This window comes from Alligator sinensis, unplaced genomic scaffold, assembly GCF_000455745.1.
Source record: "Alligator sinensis unplaced genomic scaffold, ASM45574v1 scaffold796_1, whole genome shotgun sequence".
Taxonomy (NCBI): domain Eukaryota; kingdom Metazoa; phylum Chordata; order Crocodylia; family Alligatoridae; genus Alligator; species Alligator sinensis.
The window spans coordinates 1,029,722-1,041,392 of NW_005842141.1; the positions used below are offsets into that span (position 1 = coordinate 1,029,722).

An 11,671-nucleotide genomic window follows, 5' to 3' on the forward strand; every position below is an offset into this window, starting at 1 on the left:
ACCTGTCATCTTTGACAGGTGGCCAAGGGAGATATAAATTAATTTTCTAACATTTTTAAAGGCCCTGAGGGCCAGATAGAAAGGGCTGGCGTGCTGGATGCGGCCTGCGGGCCATATTTTGCCCACCCCTGTTCTAAGTCCTAACAGCAGTGATATTTCTGATATAAGGTGTTTGTCCTTCCAGGACATGGAATACAAGTGTTGCATGATATTGCTTCTTTTTACTAATAAATAATCAAGAGAAATATAGATCCAAGGGCTTTGGTTTGGTTTTATTGTGCTGGTATGTCTCAGTGTTCTTAATCTGAGGAAAACCAAGAGACTTCATTGTTGTGCTGTGCTGCTTCCAATTGCTGCAAGTGCTGTTTTTGTTTTTCCCCTTGAGAAATCCAATCTTGCGGCATCTCTGCGATTCAGAATAGTGCTGCTAGGTAATACCATCAAGTTATCTCAGTTCTGTATCTGTTTTCTGCAGTTTAGAATATAACATGATGTGAAATTTCAGTCTCTCAGTAAACTGCACTGTATGTTTAAGGAGAAAAGAAGCATTTTATGTAATATAAGCAACTGCTTGTTTTTATTTCTGCTGGTATCGGGGTACAGAGTGAACCATTCTTATATAAATTTACCAAAAGATTGAAACATTCAGCCCTGAAGTGTTCTGGACTGTAATGTTATCAACAGCTTCATAGTAGCTATAGGATTAACAAGCATCTCATAACTATTCAGGTTTTCTTGGGAAAACATTTCTTGGAGGTTGAACTAAAATTAGGCTGAAGAGTTGCCAACAGCCAGAGAAAGGGACTGTACTCAACTTTTATTAATTTTAAAATTTATTAAGGTGTTGTCTTGATGTAGTAAAAAAGTGACAGTGTAAAGACATCCCTCTTCATCTAACAGACTAGCTCATTAAGTGCATTCATTTAGTAACAGGAATAAGATTTTATTAGAGTACAATTTAGTTTATCCTTTAAATTTGAAGGGACAGCAAGCCAAAGCCTGTTCTACTTATACATGGTAGCATTTTGTGGATTCAAGGCTCGCAGTAATTCAAGCCAGTTACAGTCTTTTAGAAAAGGGTGATAGTGGGCATGATCATGCATGAGGGTTGCTAGACAGGAAAACTGTGTAGGGAGTTCCTTCTTTCCTCCTAATACTCATATACAGGTACTACACTTGATCTCAGCCAGAAAGAGGCACAGTTATACAGGAAGAAGGTGCAGTTTAGCAATCAGTGAAAGTCTAGTGCTGCGAGCAGAAGTTCCCATGCTGAAGAGGGCACGTTTTTACAGGGTGGGGTCACGGTCAGCACCTTGTGTGCCCCAGCCAATTACATGACTGCAGGGGAGTGCTTTAGGACCTTGTGTGCACCAGCCAATTACATGACTGCAGGGGAGTGCTTGCTGAGCATTTAATACAGGTCTAGTAGCACGTACTGGGGAGTATGCATCCCATGCGGGTTCTTCTGGAAGCACCAGACTTCATTCTGCACTGCCTTGCCCTCTGTGCAGCCATTACCAACAGGACAAGATTTGCAAACTGGGTATAAAGCCAGAATGGGAGTGTTTGACACTCATCTGTGCTCCAGTTTCCACAGGTATAAATTACACCAGGGCCATAACAATAGGCCATCAGACCTCACAGGTCTGTTCCTCCTTTGTATTCTTTTGGAAAATTACATGTTGCTGCTTGTTATTGTTCAGAATTAAATGTCCCTGAAGTGTTTTCACACACTTTTAGCTGCAGTACTAATTTCACTCAGCTTTTTTTTCCTAATCACTTCCTTCTCCTCTTAAATTTCTAGACTCTTCTCTTTCATCAGTTTCTTGGTCTCACTCTTGCTTTCTGTCTGTTTCCTCAGGGAGTTGCAAATAGCAACCACAGGGAAATTGCAATACAAGTCCACTTCCCCAAGGTTCTGGGCTTACCTCTCCTATACTCTTCAGTCACTGGTTCTTGACCGTTTTAGGCTTGAGACACCCCATTTTAGACTTAAGGTACCCCCCAGAAAAAGCCAGCTCTTAGTTTTCACTGATTTTATCACTCCAGAAAATTACTACAGCAATTCTATTGCAAAAATTACAACAGGTCAGAATGTTTTTAATGCTATAAATCCCTATTTGAAAACTCTCTGGACTTATCTTGTGAATCATGTTTGCACACCTAAGAGTGCTTATCTTAGTGTGGTACTCCACAGCACCCTTGAAAAGATTTCAAGGTGCTCAAGGGCACTGTGGTACTTGGTTGAGAACCACTGACCTAGAATGAGATATAGCCCTGTGCCAATGGAGAATTGAAGAAACCATGACTCTTCATTTTTTGAAAAGCCATGTCCACATTAATCTTTCATACTTGAGTCAGAGTTTTAACTATAAATATTTTGGTGCAATCATTCCAGTAGAATATGGGCCCAGGGTAGAAAGTGGCTCATCAGTCAATATGTGTAAATCTTAAGTAGAAAAAAGTATGTGATTGATTTATATTTATATTTATTTATATTATAAGGTGATTTATATTTAAGCAGGTTATTTGGTGTAATTGGCACTAGTGTCAGTATAGTACCATTTTTCTCTGTGAGTCTTTTAGATGATGATATTTATTGCTTTCACAACACATTAAGTAAAAGCAGTAGTGCCATAGAAACATCATTGCTAATGTCATGGTATTCTGCTGGCAGTCTCATACTATGGGCATTTTCAAGCAGTGCAGTACACTGCAGCATACTACAGAAGTTGTCAGTGTACATTCAGATGTTGGCAAAAGGGGTGTCATGCAGGCCATTCCCAAATCATTGCTTATGGGGCAGCTCCTTTGCACTGCACAGCCACATACATGGGTCACTGGCACTACATATTTGGCCAGAGAAAGACTGTTCCAGCATGAGCCTGCATGGTGTGCAGGTAATGTGGGGGTTTAATTAAAAAGAAAATTAATTTTGAAGTTGTCAGGTCCTTGTCTGACCTTTGGCTAAACTTCACAGTCCCATTCAGCCCTGAGCTTTCCAGAGTTTGCTCTCCCTCTACCCTTGCCACCAATCATTCCTGCTTATTCACCAACCACCAATAACCTGTTTCTGTGTGCATTTTGCCTTCCTTGGACTTCTATTTACATTGACTATGTAGCAAAAGTGATATCCTAAATAAAAACAGACAAAAATTCAGTGTGTTTATATACCAGTCTTTTGGAAATTAGCTTGATCAAACATTTTACTGTTTTTCCATTTGTTTATGCTAAAATCTGACTTAAACATAAATCTAATCATCTTAGGTCATTGGGATATTAATTATTAAACATATGCCCCAAGTACAAAGTCAGCTATTTAGTTATTCAGCAATAAATGTTTGTTACTTATCCTGTGTCTGCTTGGTTGCCTTCAAACAAAGGAAAAAATAAAAGTTGATTTTATGGAGATTATGGTTCTTCTTTTGTACTAAGAATGATGCTTGTTCAGTGGTAGAAGTTGATGCAACCTCTCTATCAGCTTCTAGGAACTTAACTTTTAGAGAGTGTCCAGAGAGTTACCTTCTCTTAGTCTACAGGTCCATTAGCATGATACTGTATGAATCGGGTCTTATTTTACCAAGGTATTCTTGTGAGACATATACAATCTAGCAGAACTATAAGGAGAATGGGGTTGGGCTCAGCATTTTTGACTGTCTTAGGATAATTCTTTTTACTGTGCAAAATAATTATCATCCTGTCTCCTAATGAAGGGTCAGATTCATTACTGTGTTCCAATGATTCCAGTGCAGTTACACTGGCATAAAATGGGCTAAGTGTAAATTAATGAAGCTTAGAGAGGCCTTATATACTTACAGTAAGCAGCTTGTCCAGCCTGCTGGCTTTTAAGAGATGGATTTTGCTCTCTGAGGAGCTCCTCAGCCAGTTCTCCCCAAAAAAACCCAGTCATTAAGCAGCAAACAAGTAAACACACAAACAAACAAACAAACAAAAAACCCTTCTGCCCTGTCCTGGGCAATAGGAGGGGAGCCCTTGTCTCTGGCCCCTCCTTGTAGCAAGCTGTTCTGCTCACAGCTTACTTTCTTCTCCCTTGGTAACTGTTCAGGGACCTTTTTAAAGGACTATCCAAATGCCCTGCAGTTAGCCTTTCTCAACATGGTTGACTGTTCCTTCTTAAAGGGACAGACTGCCCTGTTATGTTTATCCAGGGCATGTTTGCAGAATAAGCATTTTCCAATAGTGTAGTTTGTTGCTACAAGTTGTATTTCTGAAGAATTTTGTCATAAGGTCCTGCCATTCCTGACAATGTGAGAAACTGGATTTGGATGCAGCACTCTCCTCTCTAGTCCTCAAAGAGTTTTCCAAAGTAATGTGCAGATGTATAAATCATTGGAATATAAATTAGTGAAAACTTGGATCCAAGAACTGTTGAAGTTGGGGGCAGTCAAATCCTGCCTCTGGACATGAACTAACTTTTTGCAGTTTGAATTTACCTCTTGTAACCCTGTGCTGCCAGGTAGGATACAATATCTCAACTATTCACTGTTAAAAAGTGAACAGTGTTGTGCATTCATTTCTGCACCTACCACTTACATGGTTATTAGAATTTTGTAGTATCTGACTTTGTTTTCATTGTTAGTATTTGGAACCCAAATTCAACTTCTTGAATCAATAGGAGCTTTATTAGAATTACTTTTTTCTGTCTTGCATATAGTAAATATAGTTGAAACTAAGTGGCAAATTTTCTGAGTAAGGAGTGGGAAAGGACTGCAGGACAGCTAGAGCTATCTGTTGCTCCCATCAATATCTATGCAGGGGCAGAGAGCCATCAAAGCAGAGAGATTCATGTTATAAAACTTGAGATTGTCTGCCATATATTTGAATGATTTGGAGACTGCTGATATACATGTACTACCATTGGTTTCACAGGGTTCACTTGAACCCTTTACTACAGAAGGTAATCAAATATGGTGATGTTCAACAAGAATTTGAAATACTCCCAAACAGGAGCATGTATTAGCATAGCTTCTCTTTGATACTTACCTCAAATACTTCTGTCACCATAGAAATGTTCCAAGTAAATGTGTATGATGCACATACAACATAATGCACCTCCAATTGGTATACTTTAATCAACCAAGCCTTGTGGAGAAATGATTAGCTTTGTTTAATGTTATTAAATTTTGCAACAATACAGAGAGGTAGAGAAGGAAAACAGCCCTGACAGATGCATGGATTACAGTGTGACAGGGAGGAAAGTAATGATTCAGGTTTCTGTCTTGTGGGAGATCAGTCCAGATGATTATAGAGGGCTCTTCTGAGCTTAAAGTCACTAAAAAAACAAGTGGGACAGAGTGGTTTTGATTATTTAGGTCAGGTCTATTCAACCTCCAGGCAGCTGGGGGCCACAGGCTGTGGGCTGCAGCCCTGGGGGCCGCGTGAGATGCAAGCCGCAGACTGTGAGGACCACTAACTGTATGTGGCAGTGGAAGGCCTCCCTGGGCTCTCCGCTACCATGCATGCAGCATCTCCCCAGCTTACCCCTCTTCAATGCTGCACAGACAGCTCCCTCCCACCCTTGCAGAACAGGCAGCCCAGCTCCTTCTGCTGCACACACAATACCTCATTCTCCTCCCCTCTTGGCCACAAGTGCCACTAACCTGCAGTGCCAGCAACCTGGCACGTGCCTTTCTCATGCGCAGTGCAAGCAGGCCTTCTCCCCTGTCATGCACACAGTTCAGGTACTCTGCCCCCTCCACTGTACACGCAGCTCAGGCACACTGGCCCTCCTGCTGCACCATGGTGCTCCCAGATTCAGGGGCAGGAAGTGGAAGCCAGAGGAGAGTGGGGAGCCCAAAGAACTCAGCTCCTGCAGTAGGAGCAATGGCAGGAGGGGGGCAGTGGTGGCTATGCCAGGAGCTTGCAGGCTGCATGCTAACCCTTTGCACTCCATATACTATCCACAGTTCACAAGTTAAACAGCCCAGACTTCGACTAGCAGGTTAAGTGTAGGTATCCTTGCCTTATTTGTTTTCATACCGGCACTATACAAGACATATCCTTGTTGCATTTTGATTTTGAAAATTTGGATTTTCCCAAACGCTCAGAGTTAGTTTAACTAAGCTTCCACTTGAAGCTCTGACAAACATGGAAATAATCTGCAGTATTTTTATGCATATCATGAATATGCATAATGTTTGGGCTTGATGGACTAGGTTTCTTGATAGCCATTAGAATCAAGTCTAGTTAGCTTTGGGGTTGGAAGAACTAGGTTAATGATGATAAATAGCCTTATTGACTGTTGGTTATATGGATGACATGATGATTCTGTTCATGGGATTTGCATTCTGAAGAAGTGCATGCACATGTATGCGCACATATGCACACACACATACTCTTACGGGTAAAGTACACTCAGATAAGCCTGGAAATGTTCATCAGAGGTCTTTGGAACAGATAAAAGCCAGTCTCCGAGATAAGAGGAAAACTGTTGGAGATGCTGGATTCTTTAGTGAGGCTTAATTATTCAGAGGTACTTGCGTTGAGTAGAACTTGTCTAAATTGGCAGGGAAAGGCACAGATTTAAGACAAAATAAAAAATGTGTTTTCATATGGTGGTAACCAGCCCTGTTTCTCCCTTCTTATTAACTTTCTATGAATCAAGAAAACACACTTGCCTTTTAAGATCTTCTGAGTTACTGCAAATTCCTTCTGGTCAGAAGTCTCTCAGAATTCTGTAGGTGGGCCTGGGTCCAGGTGATTAACTGAGGAGAATATAGTTGATAAAGTGAGCATAGTGTGGACTGCTGAGTTGGTCAGAAGTGAGTGGATAGAAAGCTGACTGGGTCGTCAGACTCAGCAGGTAGTAATCAAGGGCTCAATGTCTAGTTGGCAGGCAGTATCAAGTGGAGTGCCCCAGGGCTTAGGTTTGTGGCCAGTTTTTTTCAATATCTTCATTAACGATCTGGAAGATGGGATGGATTGCACCCTAATGAAGTTTGTGGATGACATCAAGCTTGGGGGTGTAATAGATAGGCGGTACTCAGATAGGTGGATAGTAGCAAGGATATGGACGAATTGGAGAGAGTCCAGCGAAGACAATGAAAATGGTTAAGCGTCTGAAGCACATGACTTCTGATAGCAACCTTTAACTACTTGAAGAGTGGTTTCAAAGAGGATGGAGCTAGACTGCTCTCAGTGGTGTCAGATGACAGAACAAGGAGCAACGGTCTCAAGTTGCAGCACGGGAGGTTGGATATTAGGGAAAACTTTCTCACTGGGAGGGTGGTGAAGCAGTGGAACAGGTTACCTAGAGAGGTGGTGGAATCTCCATCCTTGCAGGTTTTTAAAGCCCAGGTTGACAAAATCCTGGCTGATCTAGTTGGGAAGGTCCTGATTTGAGCAGGTTGGACTAGATGACCTCCTGAGACCCCTTCCATTACTAGTTTTCTGTGATTATATGAATACACGAGATGCTGCTACTCCATCCCTGCCCACCCGCGGTTGCTTAATTATTAAAGTGCCCCACCCTCACTCCCAGAGCATGTGTAAAGATGCCCATTAATTTATTACTTGTTTTTATTTCTTAAGGAAGAAAATGAAGTCTCGAGCTCCCCCTCCACCAGGCCAGCCTCCCACAGCTAGTAAAATCCACAGTGAACAAAAGCCTCCCACAGACGTGGAAGTCATCCCTGATCAGAACCTGGTAAACATGAAGGAAAATATGATAAACAGGATGGTGGATGTCACAGTCATTTTGCCGACTGGAGAGGAACAGAGGAATACTGTGCAGGGAAGGTAAAGCATCATTCTACCCTTTCATTTTGGCACCTCTACTTTTCCTACCTTCACCTATTTTTTAATCAGATGCTGGTGCGTAACCTCGCCCCTCTCAGGATTGGCAGTGTGTCTCCTGGGTCACAGCTGGGTAACACTTGGGCAACAAGAGGTCCTGGCAGTTCTTCAGATACCTACCTGTGAAGTGCACTGTCAGTGAGGAGGGCCCATAGACATGCCCTCCATGCTGAAGCCAGTGCATAGGGCCAGACCACTGTGGGTGCCACATGCAATGCATGCCAGGCTAGTACCCACATGCTGTGTACAGCATGTATGCTGGCTCCAGCCCCATGCACCATATGTAGCACATGCCAGCCCAGCCCCGCATGCTGCATGGCGTATGTGGCACCAGTCTAGGTTACACTGCATGTGGTGCCCATGCTGGACTTGGCCTGTGCACTGGCTCTGGCACACAGGGCTGGTATGTTGACCTGATCCAGACTGACCCTGTGTCTATAACATAGGGACAGTCCAGTGCAGGTGTGGTACATGCTCTGACTGGCCCTGAGCATCATGTCCAGCGCAAGTGCTAAGTCTAGCACTGTGGGGGTTGTCACAGGCGAGCTGGGCACTGTGAGGATATCAATTTAGTTGCAGGCTGACTGAGTACTGCAACTTTGCTAGCCACTGGGCTTTTTGGTTCGGGATCAAGGAGGTGATGTTGGGAAGGAAAGCAATGACAAGTTTCACTGATGAGAAAGAATAAATTTTACTTATAGCAACAAAAGATATAGTTTACACATATAACAGTTAATAAAAAGGTTAAGCTAATAAACAGACAACATAACAATACAAATTAAAATTGGCAGTAATAATAAAACAGATAGAGAAATTAACTAAGAGTTCCCACTTGGTTAGTAACTTATCGATAGTCCTTCAGTTAGAAACACGTCAAGTTGATTCAGCGAATCAACTTGACGTGTTGGGCGTAAATTGGGCGTCCCCAATTTACTCTGTCAGAAGGAAAACCGGAGGAGGTCCCTCAGTCAGGATCTGGTCTTCATTCACACAGGGAATAAGAGATCCAGGGGAATGGAACAGCAATGTGCCTTTTTTTCTGTCCTTCCTGAGGGTTACTTAGCGTGCATGTTCTTTTATATCTTGTTTATGCTAATTTTTAGTTATATAGCTATTCATAATGTTACTCTATAGCTGTTATCTTATGGGGTTAATAGGTGTTAGAAATCATTACAATAAGTTACTGCTTAAGCTTGGGTTTACTTAATAAGCAAATCACACTACATTACTTTGGGGTCTGAGATTAACATGTCCCTGCCTAAGTTTATTTTACTATCTCTTAGCAGAAAAAGATTATAAAATTAGCTAAGTCTGCAGTTATATCTTTTAGTTCTGCTTTTTAAAAGTCATGCTGTTTCAAGATTAATATAAAAGTTATATATAATTCTTGTGGGTTATACTCCAGACAGACAAAATCAATTTCATAAGTTCTGTTTCAGATATCTTCAAAAAGCATTTTCTTTTGTTATAACTGCTTATTAACTCTTTTAGTTCTAGCTATCACAGGGGGTTTTCCATTCTTTTTAATAAGTGTACCCCTGGCGGCCAGACGTTGGGAGGTGCGGGGGGGAAGATGGCATGCAGCTGGACACGGAGCAGCAGCAGCGCAGTGTCATGGACGGTAGCAGAGGCTGCTGCATGCGACCTCCCCCTCCCCCTGCATCCAGCCGGCTCCTGGGACACAGCAGTGCGGGGTGGTGGGTGGCAGCACTCCATCCCTGCCCACCCACACTTACCCCCTAGGGCCTTCCCAAGTACCCCCAGGTGACAATCCCTAACTTAATAGAATCAGGCCAAAAGCCACAGCAGATTCAAGGAGCTGCAGGATCAAAGGAAGGTAAATCTTATCACTGATGTCACAGGTGTAGGAGAGCATAGAGAAAAGAGATTATAGAAGGTATTGGGATCTAAGTACAGAACAAAAGAACAGGACTAGGAAATGGAATGGATTTAGGAAATGAAAATTGCTGTTCATCAAAACCAAAGAGTTTAGATAGCTCATCAGCCAATGTAGACAACGTCTGATCACTGTGCCAGAAATTATGATTATTATATAGCATCTCAAACAAAGAGAGCTAGTATTAACTTTTGTAATAAGGGAATTCCTTTTCTTCCAAAAAAAAAAAAATTGTACTACGAAAGAAAATGTAAGAGGGGAAAAAACAAGGCTGAGTCTGTTTATATTTATACCTGAGCCTGCCTTAAGCAAACCTTAGTTTGCTTTTCATGGATGGGTCCTATGCCCATGCGCCAATATCAGAAATAAACCAGAAATCACCAATTGGTGGCATTAGTGGCCTGTGAAATTTGAGAGTTATTGAAAACTATTACACTATCCCTAGCCAAACTGTTCCCTTTAGGCTAAATGTTTATGGAAGCTGAAGTGGGTGAATTATCCCAGCAAGGGTGTGAAATAGATTATGTTCAATGAGGCACGCAGCATATTGTCATCAGTCTGTGTATAGGATTCCTGTGGGTGGATACAAATATCAGGACACAGAAGGTGAAGCTGGCTCAGGGTTAGCACTGGTCACATTTGTAAAGATGTGGAGGTTGACTGCGGTTCAGATATTACTATTGTTATTGTTATAGTTATTATTTACATAACATACAGAAATACTTGATGCATTTATATGAACTGTCTTAAGTCTGTGCATCTGCAGACTGTAAAACTTGCATGAACAGCTATTCTCATTTTGCACTTCCTTCTCAGGCCAACTGTGAATTACAAAGACTTTCAAAAGTCACACTAATGGAGAAGGAAGTTCTATGAAGGCTATTTAAGTGGAAATCAGTTGTATATTTAGGTAAACATTTGAGACAGTTCTCTTTAATCAATAGCATGCTTCATCTAGGAAACTTCGGCATACGTCTTCCTGCCTGCTCCCACAGGCACACTCCAAACCCAGAATACACTGGTGTGGCTGCTTTGGGCTCCTCCCCAGCAGCTGCTTTCAAAACTTTGGTCTCTGGCATGCTGGAAAAGAGTTGCTGGGAATGATCCAGAGCAAGCTCACTGGCACATTTCCAGGTTTGGAGCATGCTCAGGAATGTCTTGGCAAGAGCACGTAGTGCAAGGAGGAGGTAAACCCTGCTCTTCGTCACACTGACATAAAACTGGAGTAATTTTCGTGATTGAATGAAAGTCACTTGGAAATAACCTGTGTTTCAGCAAGCAGAGTATGCCTGTGTGTATTCTGAAAAGTCTGTCTTCTGGGGGTGGGGAATAGGAAAACCCTCACCCATTTTTCAGAATCTGCCAGCATCATGAAAGACAGCAGTTGAACAGTAAAGGGGCTCCATCCGCTTGAGGTAGACACTTTTCTGTTTGAAAACACTGGTCCTACTATAATTGCAAGTAACCTTAGATAATTATAACTGAACAAGGAGTTGGAAAAAAAATCTCTTTTTTTAACAATTTGTTCTCTTTGCACATCTGACAGCATTTATGCCTAGTTAGCTTCAATTTGCTTGTCAGGATTTGTGTTGCTGATTAGATCCTTATAAATATTAACAACAGACCAGGACAGCTCGTATAAGAAATGCTTTGAATGATATTTTTAAAAAGAAAAAAAGTCAGGTCATATTATTTAAAGAATACTGTATCAAAAAGTCAATGATCTTTTTCAAAAGTTGGTTTATCAAAGTAATTTAAGTTGATCGTGTTCCTTTAATGCCAAAGGTACTGGCAGTTCTTCAAATACCCAAGTTGTTTCACATTTTAGAAATCCATGCTGTAGATTTAAGAACAGAACTGCACTCTTAATTAGCACTGTTCTAATAGTATGAACAAAGAGGTTGTTTTTTTAGAATAATTTATCTCCATGAACTCTAGTATAAAACATGCTTTCCTGCT

The 11,671-nt window shown here is 41.6% G+C and overlaps 1 protein-coding gene across 9 annotated transcripts in view; it reads left to right on the forward strand.

Moving 5' to 3' along the window:
- The window catches only part of COBL (cordon-bleu WH2 repeat protein), a 276,558-nt gene that overhangs the window by 58,767 nt on the left and 206,120 nt on the right, over positions 1-11,671 (forward strand). For all 9 annotated transcript variants that reach the window (XM_025206108.1, XM_025206104.1, XM_025206105.1 and 6 more), the window contains exon 2: positions 7,552-7,758. In XM_025206108.1, coding sequence (XP_025061893.1) covers positions 7,552-7,758 — 207 coding nt within the window. The remainder of the gene's footprint in view (positions 1-7,551; positions 7,759-11,671) is intronic.